The sequence below is a fragment of the Onthophagus taurus genome, chromosome 1 (assembly GCF_036711975.1).
Source record: "Onthophagus taurus isolate NC chromosome 1, IU_Otau_3.0, whole genome shotgun sequence".
NCBI lineage: Eukaryota > Metazoa > Arthropoda > Insecta > Coleoptera > Scarabaeidae > Onthophagus > Onthophagus taurus.
Genome location: NC_091966.1, coordinates 39,242,340 through 39,262,086, shown reverse-complemented (window position 1 = coordinate 39,262,086; position 19,747 = coordinate 39,242,340). Strand labels below are relative to the sequence as shown.

At 29.1% G+C, this 19,747-nt stretch overlaps 2 protein-coding genes across 2 annotated transcripts; both read left to right on the top strand.

Moving 5' to 3' along the window:
- Positions 1-1,245: 1,245 nt before the first annotated feature.
- Positions 1,246-7,144, top strand: LOC111416368 (equilibrative nucleoside transporter 3). Its single transcript, XM_023048361.2, has 8 exons — positions 1,246-1,605; positions 1,670-1,824; positions 1,884-2,012; positions 2,071-2,145; positions 2,202-2,428; positions 2,490-2,676; positions 6,251-6,679; positions 6,732-7,144. Exons 1-8 carry the CDS (start codon positions 1,424-1,426, stop codon positions 6,959-6,961), a joined length of 1,614 nt encoding a protein of 537 aa, XP_022904129.1. The 5' UTR covers positions 1,246-1,423; the 3' UTR covers positions 6,962-7,144.
- Positions 7,145-7,166: 22 nt separating this feature from the next.
- On the top strand, positions 7,167-15,307 carry LOC111416357 (dynein regulatory complex protein 11). Its single transcript, XM_023048350.2, has 5 exons — positions 7,167-7,745; positions 10,510-10,963; positions 11,019-11,972; positions 12,028-12,252; positions 15,054-15,307. The coding sequence occupies exons 1-5, from the start codon at positions 7,209-7,211 to the stop codon at positions 15,302-15,304; spliced, it is 2,421 nt and encodes an 806-aa protein (XP_022904118.2). The 5' UTR covers positions 7,167-7,208; the 3' UTR covers positions 15,305-15,307.
- Positions 15,308-19,747: the final 4,440 nt, after the last annotated feature.

Genomic DNA, 19,747 nt, shown 5'->3' with positions numbered 1-19,747 from the left:
CAAAACATCAAATATTGTTTTCTCAAAAACTAAAAGCTATTTTTCAAAACGGGTTGGTTCATTGGAAAGAAGACACTCTTATTAACACTTTAGGAAATTTTCATACTCATATTCCAAGAACTGGATTTTATACGAATTTTTAAAACTTAATCGGCGAAAATTGCAAATTCGAAAAAATTGTCGATTATTTCAAAAATGTATTTCTCAAGAACTAAAAGTGTTTTCTCCAGTTTCTTGATATCAGATTTTACTCTGACATTGCTCCTTGAATGCCGCTGTTTATTCTGCTAACCTTTGATTTTCCTCGATTCTTTCTTTCTGTCGGTATCCATTGGAAAGCAAGTTGTAGAATTCTTTTTTCTGGCATTCTCATAACGTGTCCGTACTAGATTAACTGTTTTCGTTGAGTATCCTCTATTATTGTGTGGTCACATATTTAGTCTTCTTCAAACTTAGTGGAGGACCACTTTTTTCATAGTCGTCGAAAAGTTTTTTTGACATACATTCTAGATCCTCTTTTGGTCATCAGCAAAATGAAGTGTATACAGTGTTATGCATCTGTGAGCTGTATTTCTCTTCCTTGGCATGATCTACACTTCAACATCTCTTCAGTGCTGCGTTCTGAGAAATTTTAAAGAATGTTTGGGACAAGCAGCAGTATTGTCTAAGGCCTTTAGTCACTGGACAGGTTGGTGGAAAGAACATTTTCTGGGATTGAGCTGTATGCTTTGGTAAGATCTATAAACATTATTCAATTATGTGCTTTTACACTGTTCTCGGATCACCTTATACTAAGTTTTCGTTCACCTTTTCATCAAACCTAAAGATGATATCTGGAAATTATATGCTCTTTTAAAACTTTCGACGAGGTGCTTCCAATTTTTAAAACCCTCCTTTGAGCTAATTATGCAACCGAAAAGTTTGTAGCAGAAGCAGTTAAAGCAATTTTATGACACTGAAAGAGTACATAAAAGTAGTGTCGTAATTTTGGCTAAAATGTAGAGCAATGTCATTGGGAGGAAGAAAATTATTTTGTAAGGATTTAGGTGGACCTTATCATACTAAAATTTTTTTTTTGGCATTTCTTAATCTTTGGCCATAAAGATCTGTACTTAAAGTTTGTAACGCGCTTTCTATAAGTATCTAATGTAATATTGGATGATGATAAAATCAAAGTGTCAAGTAATACGCTCAAGTAAATTAAATTAAAGTGCTGCCACCGTACGAGTAAAATGTTATTAGAAAACTGATCGGCCGCAGGCGCGAATTCAAAATCAATAAAATATAGACCATGGTCGGGCACCCGATGTCCACATGCGCAAGATATTATTTTTAAGACTTTATGATCAGAACATATATACGACGTACGATGTGATGTGTTAATAACAAAAAGAATCCATTTGTAACCAGTGCAAAAATTACAATGGAACAGAACGGTAATGACGCGGCCGGTTACTCGAAATTGGGAAAATGTAAACGCGAAAACGATTTTCACGTCAAAAACGGTTTCACCAGCATGAATCTTTCGCCGCCAACCGATACGTACAATATGGTTTATTTATCTTTTGTATTGGGAGGAGCTGGATTTTTGTTTCCATATAATAGGTAACAATCTTTATTGAAAAACTGTGAAAACAGGACAATATTTTAATTAAATTTATATCTTTAGTTTTATTATGGCAATGGATTATTTTAAAATTCGCTACCCTGGAACCCCAGTTGTTTTCGATATGTCTCTAGTCTACATAGTTGTCGCTTTCTTAACTGTGGTAGCAAATAATTTGCTGGTGGAAATATGCAGCCTCAACACTCGCATTAATTTCGGTTGGTACTCTTTGTATCACCTCCATTTCTTTTTCGTATTAACATTATCCTTTCCATAGGCTACGTCATGTCATTTATAACATTAACTTTTGTGGTAACGTGCGAGGTTTGGTGGGAGGCTTTCGGCACTTCCACATCATACACCATCAATTTAGCCGCTGTTGCTGTCGTTGCAATTGGTTGTACAGGTACAAGTCAAAATAAAAATGTTTTAGTAATTATTTTTGAAATATTTATCTATTTTAGTGCAACAATCAAGTTTTTATGGGTATACAAGTATGTTACCATCAAGGTATACTCAAGCCGTTATGGTTGGAGAGAGTAAGATTTATTTTTAAATTTCTTGATTATTACAATTAAAAAAATTGAAATTTTAGGTGCTTCTGGTGTTTTTACATCTTCCGTTCGAGTTTTAACGAAATTTGTTATATCAGAGATCCGGGGAAGTACAATTTACTTCTTTAGCGTGTCGATTACGTCCGTGGCGACGTGTTTTGCAATGTACCATTTGGTGAGGAGGAGCGATTTTATTCAATTTTATATCACATTGTGCGAGAGAGCGAAGACTAGAATTACTTTAGAGCCGACAGAAGACGCTGGGCTGGTACAAAAACTTTGTTTGCGAAAATTTCATTTTTTATCCATTTTTCTTATTTACATTTTAGATTGAAACTACTGATGCTCAATATGGAGTTTTAAAAATACAAAATAGCCCACCGACAAGTACCACTTTGAGCTTTGCTAATCCAGCTTACGAACCGTCCGTTCCAGCTCCAACTTATAAAGTTGAAGATGTTGTAATTCGAGGGAGAAGTAGTGTTAGTGCTGGTGGGGGATTTACCGGAATAAAACGTAAGATTTTTATGATTTTATTATCACAAAAATGTGAGGTTTTTGATTTAAAATGTTTAAAAAATATATATATAGATTATAAAGATATGTTGATAATTAAAAAATCTCCGAAACGATTTAAAATCAAATGCTGTCGTATTTGTGTTAATTTTAAAGAACGAAGAAAGTATGAAGAAATTCAAAAAATCATCCTGACTTTATTTGTGATGATATTAAAATGATTTATATCTCAAATTAAAGCTTGAAATGTCTATTTTAGAATGGTGTATAAACATCGATATGTTGATTATCAAAAAATATCTGAAATGATTCAAAATCAAAGACTCTAAAATTAGAGTGAGATCAAAAATTAAGAAAAGTCCTAGAAATTCAAAAAATCATTTTGATTTTATTTTTGATGATAGAGAAATGAATTATATCTCAAATTAAAGCTTGAAGTATCTATTTTAGAATCATATATAAAGATCGATATGTTGATATCCGAAATATCCGAAATGGTTCAAAAACAAACACTCTAAAATTTGAGTTAGATGAAAAATTAAGAAAACTCCTAGAAATTAAAAAAATCATTCTGGCTTTATTTTTGGTGATATAGAAATGATTTATATCTCAAATTAAAGCTTGAAACGTCTATTTTAGAATGGTGTATAAACATCGATATGTTGATTATTAAAAAATATCTGAATTGATTCAAAATCAAAGACTCTAAAATTAAAGTGAGATCAAAAATTAAGAAAAGTCCTAGAAATTCAAAAAATCATTTTGATTTTATTTTTGATGATAGAGAAATGAATTATATCTCAAATTAAAGCTTGAAATGTCTATTTTAAAATGGTGTATAAACATCGATATGTTGATTATCAAAAAATATCCAAAATGATGCAAAATCAAACACTCTAAAATTGGAGTTAGATGAAAAATTAAGAAAAGTCCTAGAAATTCAAAAAATCATATTGACTTTATTTTTGGTGATATAAAAATGATTTATATCTCAAATTAAAGCTTGAAATGTCTATTTTAGAATGGTGTATAAACATCGATATGTTGATTATCAAAAAATACCTGAAATGATTCAAAATCAAACAGTCTAAAATTAGAGTGAGATCAAAAATTAAGAAAAGTCCTAGAATTTCAAAAAATCATTTTGACTTTATTTTTGATGATAGAGAAATGAATTATATCTCAAATTAAAGCTTGAAATGTCTATTTTAGAATGGTGTATAAACATCGATATGTTGATTATCAAAAAATATCCAAAATGATTCAAAATCAAACACTCTAAAATTGGAGTTAGATCAAAAATTAAGAAAAGTCCTAGAAATTCAAAAAATCATTTTGATGTTATTTTTGATGATAGAGAAATGAATTATATCTCAAATTATACCTTGAAGTATCTATTTTAGAATCATATATAAAGATCAATATGTTGATTATCGAAAAATATTCGAAATGGTTCAAAAACAAACACTCTAAAATTTGAGTTAGATAAAAAATTAAGAAAACTCCTAGAAATTCAAAAAATCATTCTGGCTTTATTTTTGGTGATATAGAAATGATTTATATCTCAAATTAAAGCTTGAAATGTCTATTTTAGAATAGTGTATAAACATCGATATGTTGATTATCAAAAAATATCTGAAATGATTCAAAATCAAAGACTCTAAAATTAGACTGAGATCAAAAATTAAGAAAAGTCCTAGAAATTCAAAAAATCATTTTGACTTTATTTTTGATGATAGAGAAATGAATTATATCTCAAATTAAAGCTTGAAATGTCTATATTAGAATGGTGTATAAACATCGATATGTTGATTATCAAAAAATATCCAAAATGATTCAAAATCAAACACTCTAAAATTGGAGTTAGATCAAAAATTAAGAAAAGTCCTAGAAATTCAAAAAATCATATTGACTTTATTTTTGATGATACAGAAATGATTTATATCTCAAATTAAACCTTGAAATGTCTATTTTAGAATGGTGTATAAATATTGATATGTTGATTATTAAAAAATATCCGAAATGATTCAAAATCAAACACTCTAAAATTTGAGTTAGATGAAAAATTAAGAAAACTCCTAGAAATTCAAAAAATCATATTGACTTTATTTTTGATGATAGAGAAATGATTTATATCTCAAATTAAAGCTTGAAATGTCTATTTTAGAATGGTGTATAAACATCGATATGTTGATTATGAAAAAATATCTGAAATGAGTCAAAATCAAACAGTCTAAAATTAGAGTGAGATCAAAAATTAAGAAAAGTTCTAGAAATTCAAAAAATCATTTTGACTTTATTTTTGATGGTAGAGAAATGAATTATGTCTCAAATTAAAGCTTGAAATGTCTATTTTAGAATGATGAATAAACATTGATATGTTGATAATCGAAACATATTCGAAATGGTTCAAAATCAAACACTCTAAAATTTGAGTTAGATGAAAAATTAAGAAAACTCCTAGAAATTCAAAAAATCATATTGACTTTATTTTTGATGATAGAGAAATGATTTATATCTCAAATTAAAGCTTGAAATGTCTATTTTAGAATGGTGTATAAACATCGATATGTTGATTATGAAAAAATATCTGAAATGAGTCAAAATCAAACAGTCTAAAATTAGAGTGAGATCAAAAATTAAGAAAAGTTCTAGAAATTCAAAAAATCATTTTGACTTTATTTTTGATGGTAGAGAAATGAATTATGTCTCAAATTAAAGCTTGAAATGTCTATTTTAGAATGATGAATAAACATTGATATGTTGATAATCGAAACATATTCGAAATGGTTCAAAATCAAACACTCTAAAATTTGAGTTAGATAAAAGTTATGAAAATACCTAGAAATTCAAAAAAACACCCTGGCTTTATTTTTGATGATAGAGAAATGATTTATATCTCAAATTAAAGGTTGAAATGTCTATTTTAGAATGATGTATAAAGAATAATATATTGATAATCGAAAAATATCAGAAATGGTTTAAAATCAAACACTCTAAACTTAGAATTAGATGAAAAATTCCTAAAATTCCTAAAATTTCAAAAAACCACCCTGACTTTATTTTTGGTGATATAGAAATGATTTATATCTCAAATTAAAGCTTGAAATGTCTATGTTAGAATGATGAATAAACATTGATAGGTTGATAATCGAAAAATATTCGAAACACTTCAAAATCAAACACTCTAAAATTAGAGTTAGATCAAAAATTACAAAAATTCCTAGAAATTCAAAAAACCACCCTGACTTTATTTTTGGTGATATAAAAACGATTTATATTTCAAATTAAACCTTGAAATGTCTATTATAAAATGGTGTATAAAGATTAATATGTTGATAATTGTATAATAAATCAAATACTCTAAAATTTTAGTTAAATTAAAAATGATAAAATCTAAAATTCACCCTGACTTTATTTCTGATTATATACAAACAATTTATATCTTAAATTACAGGTTGAAATCGCTACTTTAAAATGAGATATAAAGATCAATTTGTGTTATCTCTGAAATTTGAGTTAAATTAAAAATTAAGAAAACCTGAAATTAACTTTTTTATTTTCTTCTTTTTAGGTGGTCTTTTAGCACGTTGGGAAATAACAAAAGCAATATACCCCTATATGATTTCAATATGTTTGGTATATTTTGCCACATTGTGCCTTTATCCAGGCATAGCATCTGAAATTTGGAGTTGCAATTTAAGATCTTGGATGCCAATCCTGATGATGGCGATTTTTAACGGAGCCGATCTTTTGGGAAAAATGCTTGCAGCTTCATCGTGGCATTGGACCGGATCTCGTCTTGTAAGATGTTCCGTAGCTAGATTAATCATGATCCCGTTGATGTTAATGTGCGTGATACCCAAAGCAAATCCTTTACTATCAGCAGAAATTTTTGCTTTCGTATTCGCTCTTATTTTGGGATTGAGTAACGGTGTGTTGGGGAGCGTTCCAATGATTCAAGCACCAAGTAAAGTTGATGATAGACATCGAGAATTAACTGGTAAAAATCTATACAATTTTTTGGTTTTTATTTTTAATTAATTTTTGTTTAGGGAATATGATGACTTTGCTTTATAACTTTGGATTAACAACAGGATCTTTAATGGCTTATAGCTTAGAATCTTTAACAGGGCCTGCAGATTTCGATCCTTGTACAATGAGATTACCCACCGAATCATTACATCCTCAAAACGTAATTAATACAACTATATTTCCAACAACGATAACATACTCAACTTTATTATCAACTTTAACGAATACATCTACGGAATTTAGCCAATAAATTTATATCAATAATTGTAAATAATGTACTAATATATCATTTTAATATTAAATTTAAATTTAACTTTAAAAATTCGTTATAAATAAACTTATTCGTTGGATATTGATTAATGTTATCTATTGCTTTGTTAGATTTCAAAATAAAAAAACTATATCGATCAAATAAAACGTACACCTCAAGTGATTCATGGTATTTATTTTAACCCCATAGCAATCAATATCACCCTTTTGAGCGTTTAGTTTGAATCATGTCTCACGTAACGTACGACGAAGAATGGAAAAAAGCTCAAGAATTATTAACACAAACGATTAATTACGAACAAGCACCAGGTAATAGAAGACAACAAAGAAAATCATTAGCCACATTATACGTAAAATATATCATCGTTGCAAACAAACTATCAGAATGTGTTGATCAAATGGTGCAACCTCAAAAAAGGGCTTTAATCCGCAAACTTTTGGAAGCTACCTTAGGAAGAATAATTGAACTCAAATGGGATTTGATTGAAGCTGATCTAAACGAATGGAGTCACGTCGGCGACGTCATTTCTGAATTAAATGTTACACCCTATCAGTCGGAATTGAAGATTCCAAAGTGTTTCACAGACGAAAGACGCGAAGAAATTGAGTATAAAGAAAAATTTATTGAGGATGTTTTAGAAAAATATGGGTTTTCTGAGAAAGTTGAAGAAAAGAAACCGATGAGTGAGCAACAAGCGATTTTAATTATACAAACTCATGAGAGAGCTCGGCAAGGACGATTAAGAGCACAATTTATGAAGGAGGTAACATTTTAATTAATTAAAAATTATTTTGAAATTTAATTTATTTGTGTATGCAACCCAAACGACTAACCGCAATTTAGGTTGCCTAAACGATTTTAAACTTTTTAATGACTTTATTGCATAATGAATTACATAAAGGCTTAAACAAAAAACTTTTAGCTTTAATTTGAGTTATAAATCATTTCTTTTTATTTAGAAATAAGTTCAGAATACTTAAACAAAGTTAGCCCCCAATTAGATAGGATTCTACACGTATGCTATACATATATTTGATTATAACAAGAAAAATTCTCAAGCGATTTTGATGAACAATATCTCATTTGAAAGCTTAATCCTTGGTCAATACGAAAATGGAAGTGCCCGATTTAAAAATCTCTTTGTGTTTTGTTAAAACACCATAATATTTCGAAGATAAATGAAAATAACGCTAAAATGATCTTCTTTTGGTGGTCATAACTCGTAAACGATGTATTCGATTATCAAGATCTATACGTCATTCGATTCGCCATAATTTCTTCTATCGAAATCATAAAATGCCCGATCTCATTTCTTTCTTGTTAACCTTATACAGCCTTCAAAACGACATTAATATAGAAGAAAATTTAGTGTACAATAAGAAGAAGTAAGTTTAGCACGGGATTTGGAATGTTTTAGAAAAAAAGTTTTAATATAAAAGTTGTGGCAAATTTTACTCTTAATGATATTGCTCTTTTACACTTTTGCTGTCAGGTGCATAACAATTGAGAAAAATTCGAAAAGGTGAAATTTGGATGAAATCGTGGTTTTACATCTTGTTGTTGGTATAGCTGGGATTCGAAACGTTTTAGAAAAGAAGTTTTTATATAAAAGTTGTAGGAAACTTTATTCTGAACAATATTGCTCTTTTACACTTTTGCTCTCAGATGTTTAAATATCGAGAAAAATTCGAAAAGGTTCAATTTAGATGAAATCGTGGTTTTACATCTTGTGGTTGGTATAGCTGGGATTCGGAACGTTTCAGAAAAAAAGTTTTAGTATAAAAGTTGTAGGAAACTTTATTCTGAACAATATTGCTCTTTTACACTTTTGCTCTCAGATTCATAAATAACCAGAAAAATTGAAGAATTCGAAAAGGTGAAATTTGGATGAAATCGTTGTTTTACATCGTGTTGTTGGTATAGCTGGGATTCGGAACGTTTTAGAAAACAACATTTTGTATAAAAGTTGTAGAAAACTTTATTTTGAACAATATTGCTCTTTTACACTTTTGCTCTCAGATGCATAAATATCCAGAAAAATTAGAAAAGGTGAAATTTGGATGAAATCGTTGTTTTACATCATGTTGTTGATATAGTTGGGATTCGGAACGTTTCAGAAAAAAAGTTTTAGTATAAAAGTTGTAGGAAACTTTATTCTGAACAATATTGCTCTTTTACACTTTTGCTCTCAGATTCATAAATAACCAGAAAAATTGAAGAATTCGAAAAGGTGAAATTTGGATGAAATCGTTGTTTTACATCGTGTTGTTGGTATAGCTGGGATTCGGGACGTTTTAGAAAACAACATTTTGTATAAAAGTTGTAGAAAACTTTATTTTGAACAATATTGCTCTTTTACACTTTTGCTCTCAGATGCATAAATATTCAGAAAAATTCGAAAAGGTGAAATTTGGATGAAATCGTGGTTTTACATCTTGTTGTTGGTATAGCTGGAATTTGGAACGTTTTAGAAAAAAAGTTTTTGTATAAAAGTTGTAGGAAACTTTATTCTGACCAATATTGCTCTTTTACACTTTTGCTCTCAGATGTTTAAATATCGAGAAAAATTCGAAAAGGTTCAATTTAGATGAAATCGTGGTTTTACATCTTGTGGTTGGTATAGCTGGGATTTGGAACGTTTTAGAAAAACAGTTTTTGTATAAAAGTTGTAGAAAACTTTATTTTGAACAATATTGCTCTTTTACACTTTTGCTCTCAGATGTTTAAATATCGAGAAAAATTCGAAAAGGTTCAATTTAGATGAAATCGTGGTTTTACATCTTGTGGTTGGTATAGCTGGGATTTGGAACGTTTTAGAATAAAAGTTTTTGTATAAAAGTTGTAGGAAACTTTATTTTGAACAATATTGCTCTTTTACACTTTTGCTCTCAGATGCATAAATATTCAGAAAAATTCGAAAGAGTAAAATTTGGATGAAATCGTGGTTTTACATCTTGTTGTTGGTATAGCTGGGATTCGGAACGTTTTAGAAAAAAAGTTTTTGTATAAAAGTTGTAGCAAACGTTGTTCTGAGCAACATTGCTCTTTTACTCTTTTGCGCTCAGATGCACAAATATGGAGAAAAATTCGCAAAGGTGAAATTTGGATGAAATCGTGGTTTTACATCTTGTTGTTGGTATAGCTGGGATTCGAAACGTTTTAGAAAAGAAGTTTTTGTATAAAAGTTGTAGGAAACTTTATTCTGAACAATATTGCTCTTTTACACTTTTGCTCTCAGATGTTTAAATATCGAGAAAAATTCGAAAAGGTTCAATTTAGATGAAATCGTGGTTTTACATCTTGTGATTGGTATAGCTGGGATTTGGAACGTTTTAGAAAAACAGTTTTTGTATAAAAGTTGTAGAAGACTTTATTTTGAACAATATTGCTCTTTTACTATTTTTCTCTCAGATGCATAACTATCGAGAAAAATTCAATATTTATTCGTTCAGAATGATTTTTTAAAGTTTATGCCAATTTTGATTTTAATCTAGCTTTAATAAGTACCTGATCATATTTTATTTTAGGTTCGAAACATGAAAGAAAAATCTAAACCTCTATCCGGCGATGGAAAAGAAAATGAAGAAGAATTTAAACAAAGCATTAGCCTTCCTGCAGCAATGAGAATACAAAAAGTTTGGAGAGGATATCAAACCCGCAGACAAACCAGAAGAAGAAAACTTGAAGAAATGTTATTAATCGGAATGATTCCACCGCCGAAACAACAAAACGAAGAAATAACCAAAGCAATTGAAGTAGAAAAATATAGAAGATCACTACAAAAAACCAGACAGAAAGAATATGAAGTAGCCGTTGTGAATTATAGAAATTATATCGAAAAACATCAAAGAGCGATTGTTTTGGAGCAACTTAGCGATGAAATTAGAATTTGGTTGCACGAATATAAAGCGCAAACTGGGAAAATCCCTGAATACACCGGATCCGATCGAGGATCATCTAGATTATTATTGAGTCGCCAAGGTTAAAACAATAAAAATTATCCCATCAAAATAATATTGTTTTTTTATAATTCCAGGCACTGATAGTGAAATAAGTAAATCAACTCAAGGATCTTCAAAAGAATCAAAACCGAAAAAATCAAAAAGTGCTAAATCAAAAGATGATAAATCGGACGATGAGGAAGACGAAACATATTCAAAAGCAATAGTTTCAACGTTTCTCCCATCAATAACAATGCATAATGAAGAATACGACGAGATTTGGAAGAACAAAAACGAATCATCAAATCCACGACAAATTCCTTATAAAGATATGATCGAAAAGCAACAAATGAGTGAGATGGAAAACGAATTAAGAAAAGTTGTCGATGATATGATGAGGGTGGAGCTTCAATTATTACAAGAAGCATTCGATAAAGATAAAGGAATCAAAGGAAAAAAACAAAAAGCTAGTAAACGAGGAACGAAAAAAGCCAAAAAGAAAAAAGATAAAGATTTAACCCCCGATAGAACAACAGCTTCTTTATTTGAAGAATTAGTCGCTAATGGAATTATAAAAAAATATCCAAAAGTTTATCTTGACGATTTTAAAGGAGAACGATCCTACAACAATCCAGTTCCGTTTAATAAAGGAGTTAATCCCTCGATAAGCCTCGGAGATTTTCGACAAATTTTAACTGAATATTGCGTTATTCCTTTATTATCGGATCATATCCATCAATCAACGCCTCAAATTAAATCGATTTTAATTGCTGGCGCTAAAGGTAGTGGTAAAGACATGTTGGTACACGCCGTTTGCACGGAAATTGGTGCCGTACTTTTTGATTTAACCCCAGCGAATATTGTAGGAAAATATCCCGGAAAATCCGGGTTAATAATGTTGATACATTTAATTTCGAAGGTTTCCCGTTTGTTACAACCCGCTATTATTTATATGGATGATGCGGAAAAGCCGTTTGTTAAAAAGATTCCTAAAACGGATAAAACCGATCCTAAAAGACTCAAAAAAGATTTAATTAAAATCGTTAAAAGTAAATTTGAGTTGATTATTTTTTTTTTTAATAATAAATTGGGGTGATTTTTTAGATTTTTGGCCTGAAGATAGAGTGATGTTGATCGGAGTTTCTAGTTGTCCTTGGGAGAGCGATCAAAAATTACTTCAACAAGTTTATCAAAAGTATTTGGTAATTCCTAGACCTGATTATAGTTCTCGGTATTGTTTATGGAGTTATCTTTTGGGACAATACAGTGCTATCGGGTGGAATTTTGATACCAGTGGAATTAGTAGGGTGTCGGATGGATATGCAGCGGGTAAAATAAATAAAATTTAAATACTTATGTGGTAGCCTCCAATTTTTCTAAGTTAAAACCGATTTCGATGAACAATATCTCATCCGAAAGCTTAATTATTGGCCCGATTCAAAATTGTCTTTCGAATTCCGTTAAAACGACATAATATTGAGAAGATACAAGCAAATAACACAAAAATGACGCTTTTTAGGTGGTTATAACTCGTAAATTATGTACTTGATTATCATGAGCTATACGTCATTAGACTCACCATAGTTTCTTCTATCGAAATCATAAAACGCCCGATCTCAATTCTTTCTCGTTAAACTTGTACAGTCCTCAACAATATGTAAAACTACGATTTCTTCTAATTTTCACTTATTCGAATTTTTCTCGATATTTATGCATCTGAGAGCAAAAGTGTAAAAGAACAATATTGTTAACAATAAAATTTGCCACAACTTTCGTTCCAAAGGTTTTTTTGTAATATGCTCCGATTTCCGAACATTATCATTATCAAACAACGAATTCATCAAATTTTCATATTTTCGTATTTATCTCGATATCTATGTATCTCAGAGCAAAACTGTGAGAGAGCAATATTGTTAAGAATAAAATTTGCTACAACTTTTGTTCTAAAAGTTTTTTTGTAATATGCTCCGATTCCCAAATGTTATCATTAGCAAGTGTAAAACAACGAATTCATCAAATTTTCATATTTTCGTATTTATCTCGATATCTATGTATTTTAGAGCAAAAGTGCAAGAAAGCAATATTGTTAAGAATAAAATTTGCTATAACTTTTGTTTTAAAAGTTTTTTTGTGATATGCTCCGATTCCCAAATGTTATCATTAGCAACTGTAAAACAACTTAAACAACGAATTCATCAAATTTTCTTATTTTCGTATTTATCTCTATATTTGCATATCTGAGGGCAAAAGTGCAAGAGAGCAATATTGTTACGAATCAAATTTGCTACAACTTTTGTTCTAAAAGTTTTTTTGTAATATGCTCCGATTCCCAAATGTTATCATTAGCAAGTGTAAAACAACGAATACATCAAATTTTCATACTATCGTATTTATCTCGATATCTATGTATCTTAGAGCAAAAATGCAAGAAAGCAATATTGTTAAGAATAAAATTTGCTACAACTTTTGTTCTAAAAGTTTTTTTGTAATATGATCTGATTCCCAAATGTTATCATTAACAAGTGTAAAACAACGAATTCATAAAATTCTCATATTTTCGTATTTATCTCGATATCTATGGATATTAGAGCAAAAGTCTAAGAGAGCAATATTGTTAAGAATAAAATTTGCTACAACTTTTGTTCTAAAAGTTTTTTTGTAATATGCTCCGATTCCCAAATGTTATCATTAGCAAGTGTAAAACAACGAATTCATCAAATTTTCATATTATCGTATTTATCTCGATATCTATGTATCTTAGAGCAAAAATGCAAAAAAGCAATATTGTTAAGAATAAAATTTGCTACAACTTTTGTTCTAAAAGTTTTTTTGTAATATGATCTGATTCCCAAATGTTATCATTAGCAAGTGTAAAACAACGAATTCATCAAATTCTCATATTTTCGTATTTATCTCGATATCTATGGATATTAGAGCAAAAGTGCAAGAGAGCAATACTGCTAAGAATAAAATTTGCAACAACTTTTATTATAAAAGTTTTTTTGTTATATGCTCCAATTCTCAAATGATACCATTAACTACTTGTAAAACAACGAATTCATCAAAATTTCATAGTTTCGTACTTTTCTCAATATCTATGCATCTGAGAGCAAAAGTGCAAGAGAGCAATACTGTTAAGAATAAAATTGGCAACAACTTTTGTTATAAATATTTTTTTCTAATATGCTCCAATTCCCAAATGATACCATTAACTACTTGTAAAACAACGAATTCATCAAAATTTCATAGTTTCGTACTTTTCTCAAGATCTATGCATCTGAGAGCAAAAGTGCAAGAGAGCAATATTGTTAAGAATAAAATTTGCTACAATTTTTGTTCTAAAAGTTTTTTTGTAATATGCTCCGATTTCCGAATGTTACCATTAACATACAAAGTTATTTCTAGGCCTGGCATCGATTTTCAAAAAAATTTGTCACACCTCTATGCTTTGCCATATAGTGACCTCTGAAGTATAATATAATTCTATTCACTGGTTATGTATTGTCTGAAAATTATGTGAAGATTCATCCAGTATTAGAAAAGTTATGTGAGAAAAACCAAAGGATGTATATACAGGGTGATTCAAAAAACCGCTGACAGACTTCTAGAGTAGATAATACAAGAAAAATTAAGATGAATAGTCTTAATATACATCGGGTCGCAAATGCCTCCTTAACAAGATATAGCGGGTCAAAATTTCTTTAAAATTAAACATTATCTGCAATAAAAAGCCCTTTTCTAAAAATGTTGTCTATGCCATTGCTAATTTTGTCAAACGGGCAGTATTTTCGTATAAAGTGATCAATTATCTATCAATTGGTTTCTTACAAAACTTTGAACCAAGCAATAGTTTTTAAGAAAAACACGTTTGTAGAAAATTTGTTAATCCAATCAAAAACTTTTGAGTGGTATTGTACCTTCGAACTCAAAAGATATTTCAAATTCTCGCATTGGAAAATGATTAAGCTTTCGAATGAGATATTGTTCATCGAAATCGATTGAAAGGAGGGCTTTTTGTTATAAATAAAATGCATTACATACAAAATCCTATTTAATTGGGAGGAGATAAATTTGGGGCTAACTTGGCATAGGTAATTTAAATTTAAATCCTCATAATAAACTATTTTTAGGTCCTATTGTTAAAAGTGTATCTGAGGTAATGACGATTAAACGAATGGTACAATTAAGAGTTCAAACTTTAAGCCCTTTCGAGTTAATAAACGCTTTAGCTAGGTATACGCCAATTTATAAAGAAGAGGAAGAAGCCATGGAAGTTTGGCACGCGAAGACCATCATGTGCAAGAGAAGGTTACGAGCCATTGAAATGCTTGAACAGGAAATTCTTGAATTTCAAGCCAAACAAGCCAATGCAAAAAAATAAAAAAAAATTAATTTAATTATTTAATAAAAATATTCAATCAAATATAATTAATAAAATGATATAATTAAGATTATTATCATTTCAAACGATACTTAAAAGTACCTAAACCAGAAATATTATTACATTAAAGATTACATCAATTGAAAGGACATCATGATATAGTGTTATTAAAAAGTGGCGTGTTTTACTCAAGTAAACGACGTTAAATTGAATTAACCCGACTTGGAACCGTACGTTTAGTGCACAAGCACCGAACGTAATTGTATAATCGAGTTTGCAAGTACAGGCAAAACTTGGTTCAAATCGACTGCAATAAATCTCAAAAATTAAAAAAAAACAGAGGAAATGTATGTAGAAATTAAATCTATTTTAAGAATTTACTTTAAATGTTAAACTAAAATTATTTCGATTAAGTTATATTTAGGTTCGTTGCTATCTCGAATCGCGCGATTTATGTGTTGTGGAAAATAAATTGCTTTTAATCATGAAAAAGAAGAGTGTAATTGGGTAAATAATATAAAATTGCCAAATTAGTTCTTTCTTTGAGATGTTAACTTGGTGGAAAGTTGCGTCAGATTGGATTTGTGACGAAACGAAAGTCGGATCATCTTGGAGTTTACGATTGGGAAAATGTTATCACCATAACAAATTGTTACAAAATTATGAGATAAGAATTTATCGTGAGTTAAACGAAAACGAAAAGAAATGACTTAATTGATTTTAAGTTTAATGATATCTTTGAAAATGGATTACTACAAAAAAATCATCAATCTCAATTGGGCTGCTACGTTCAATAGGTCCAATATAAAAATCAAAATCGTAACTGAAACCAGATATAGCACTCAAAACGGTTACCTTATTGGATTGTATTGCTTTAAAGTTAAGCATATTTGTACATAGATCTCTTACTTTACTTAGCAAAGGACGAATTTTAAAAAGTTTGTCGTAACCAGGTTAGCGAGGTCGTAACTGATCATTGTTATCATTGTTTCTATTAAATTTGTGTCGTTTTTTGATTTCTACTAACATTTTCGGTAACTAGATAATTGAGGTTAAGAATCGAATACATACATACATACATATACTTTTAAAAACGATTCTTACAATCTAATAAAACTAATCAATTAGGTGTCCAATTTCAATTATTTAAGTGTAATTATAAAATTGAATTAAATCTTTTTGTATATCGAAAGTTCAAACGTCAATTTGACATAACGATAATTCAAAACATGATATAATAAAATTCCCTGTTAATCTTATCAACTGCTACTAACTTTACAACAAGTTGACAAGGTAGTGAGAAAATATAGTATACTAAAATATTATTCTTATAATAGATAAGTTGAGATTCAAAGATATTTGCAAATTTGTGGACTACATTTTTATTAAAATTTTAATTGTTAAGAATCCAAATTTCTATTTAGGAAATTCGAAATTGGTTCATTTGTACGAACGTCGATAATGACATTACGTTAAAATATTGACATTTGACATGACAGTTTAGAACTGTCATAAGTCATAAATCTTAACCTTTTTTCGTTGATAACTTCTTTTTGGAGATCTTTAAAATTATCCACGCGCATTAATATGAGCAATGGCAAAAGGTTAAGTATAAAACAATGATTAATACATATGTATATAAGAACAATTTGTGATAATTTTTTACGTTTTGTGTTCCACGTCATTCGAATAAATTTCACGTCTAACGTCAACCAGTAAGCAATTAAAAATTAATGCAATTACAGAAATTATCAATAAAGTTTACAAAAATTGTTTAAATTAGAGAATTATTAAGTTACGTTATAATATATACAGTATACAAACTCAGTATTCGAACATCCTCCGAAATATTAGAAAATCTCTAATCACTCAAGAATGATAGTAGAAATTTCAAATATTTTTGATGATTTATTGTTAGAAGAGTAAAAGCAGATATTAAAAACCTATTACTTAGTACTTCACAGGAATTAGTATCTCTTTTAGGTATTGGACACTGCAGATAATAGTCAAATTCAACCCCAATAGGACTTTTTTTTCTTCGCTTATAATTCATCATCACATTCATTACTAACAGAAACTGTCGCTGTTATCACTTTCGATTATTAATTAAAGTATCCTCTTTTTAATGCAAAAAACCGTCTTGAAAAATCACTTTCAGTTCTTGAGAAATAAATTTTGAAATGATCGACAATTTTTTCAAATTTTGTAATTTTCGCTGATTAAGTTTTAAAAATTCGTATAAAATCCATTTCTTGAAATATGAGTATGAAAATTTCCCAAAGTGCTAATAGAAGTGTCTTCTTTCCAATGAACCAACCCGTTTTGAAAAATAACTTTTAGTTTTTGAGAAAACAATATTTGAAGTTTTGATAAAATTTTCGATGTTGCAATTTTCATCGATAATTTTCAAAATTCGCTATAAAATTAATTTCTTGAAGGATCCTTGTGGAAATATCACCAATTATTAATTAAAGTGTCCTCTTTTTAATGCAACAAGCCGTTTTGAAAAATCACTTTTAGTATTTGTGAAATAAATTTTTGAAATGATCGACAATTTTTTCGAATTTTGTAATTTCCGCCGATTATGTTTTAAAAATTCGTATAAAATCCATTTCTTGGAGTACGAGTATGAAAATTTCCTAAAGTGTTAATAAGAGTGTCCTCTTTCCAATGAATCAACAAGTTTTGAAAAATAACTTTTAGTTTTTGAGAAAACAGTATTTGAAGTTTAGATAAAATTATCGATGTTGCAATTTTCATCGATAACTTTCAAAATTCGCTATAAAATTCATTTCTTGAAGGATCCTTGTGGAAATATCACCAATTATTAATTAAAGTTTCCTCTTTTTAATGCAAAAAGCCGTTTTGAGAAATCACTTTAGGTTCTTGAGAAAAGAATTTTGAAATAATTGACAATTTTTTCGAATTTTGCAATTTTACGCCAATTAATTTTTAAAAATTCGTATAAAATCCATTTCTTGGAATATGAGCATGAAAATTTCCCAAAGTGTTAATAAGAGTGTCCTCTTTCCAATGAACCAACACGTTTTGAAAAATAACTTTAGATTTTGAGAAAATAATATTTGAAGTTTTAATAAAATTTTCGATGTTGCAATTTTCATCGATAATTTTCAAAATTCGCTATAAAATTAATTTCTTGAAGGATTCTTGTGGAAATATCACCAATTATTGATTAAAGTATCCTCTTTTTAATGCAAAAAGCCGTTTTGAGAAATCACTTTTGGTAATTGAAAAAAAAATTTTTGAAATGATCGGGATTCTTTCGAATTTTGTAATTTTACGCCGATTAAGTTTTAAAAATTCGTATAAAATCCATTTCTTGGAATATAACCATGAAAATTTCCCAAAGTGTTAATAAAAGTGTCTTCTTTCCAATGAACCAACCCGTTTTGAAAAATAGCTTTTAGTTTTTGAGAAAACAATATTTGAAGTTTTGATAAAATTTTCGATGTTGCAATTTTCATTGATAACTTTCAAAATTCGCTATAAAATTCATTACTTGAAGGATCCTTGTGGAAATATCACCCATTATTAATTAAAGTGTCCTCTTTCTAATGCTACAAGCCGTTTTGAAAAATCTCTTTTAGTTTTTCAGAAATAAGTTTTTGAAGTCATCAACAATTTTTTCGAATTTTGCAATTTTACACCGATTAAGTTTTAAAAATTCGTATAAAATCCATATCTTGCAATATGAGTATGAAAATTTCCCAAAGTGTTAATAAGACTGTCCTCTTTCCGATGAACCAATACGTTTTGAAAAATAACTTTTAGTTTTCGAGAAAACAATATTTGAAGTTTTGATAAAATTTTCGATTTTGCAATTTTCATCGATAACTTTCAAAATTCGCTATAAAATTCATTTCTTGAAGGATCCTTGTGGAAATATTCCCAATTATTAATTAAAATATCCTCTTTTTAATGCAATAAACCGTTTTGAAAAATCGCCACCGATTCAAAACTTAAAAGATAAAATCTCATAAACATCACAATTTTTCTGCACATTGCTCAATTTTGTTTTTCAAAATGTTTATACACCCTTAGACAGTTAATATTGCAGTTATAAAATGAAGATTTCAGACTCCTGCCTCTTGTTTTTCTCTCATCTGTGAAAATTATCATTTTCCAGAAGTTAAAATCCTTATTTTGGCATTTTTTGGAAATATAAACTGCCAGAAGGGTCCCTTTTACTATAAATGCACAGAACCTAAGATATACAAACCTATTCCTTTTAACAATATTACAATACAATCCTTGGCTTTTTCAAACTATGGGATTTAACGTTATTCCTGTTTTAATTTAATAAAAATACTTTTACGTTTCTTGTTATTTGACGTTAATTTCGATATCATGCATAAAATTGCCACCAATTTATCGCTATTTTCCAATAACAACATAACCATGAAAATCACGGCAACAAAAACA

What these genes read in the sequence shown, in the direction of transcription:
- LOC111416368 (XM_023048361.2), top strand. Translation starts at nt 1,424, where the DNA reads ATGGAACAGAACGGTAATGACGCGGCCGGTTACTCGAAATTGGGAAAA. An exon ending in AGCCGTTATGGTTGGAGAGA is followed by an intron (nt 2,146 to 2,201) that starts GTAAGATTTATT and finishes TTGAAATTTTAG; the next exon opens with GTGCTTCTGGTGTTTTTACA. An exon ending in GGGATTTACCGGAATAAAAC is followed by an intron (nt 2,677 to 6,250) that starts GTAAGATTTTTA and finishes TCTTCTTTTTAG; the next exon opens with GTGGTCTTTTAGCACGTTGG.
- LOC111416357 (XM_023048350.2), top strand. Translation starts at nt 7,209, where the DNA reads ATGTCTCACGTAACGTACGACGAAGAATGGAAAAAAGCTCAAGAATTA. An exon ending in GAGCACAATTTATGAAGGAG is followed by an intron (nt 7,746 to 10,509) that starts GTAACATTTTAA and finishes ATTTTATTTTAG; the next exon opens with GTTCGAAACATGAAAGAAAA. An exon ending in TTTAATTAAAATCGTTAAAA is followed by an intron (nt 11,973 to 12,027) that starts GTAAATTTGAGT and finishes GTGATTTTTTAG; the next exon opens with ATTTTTGGCCTGAAGATAGA.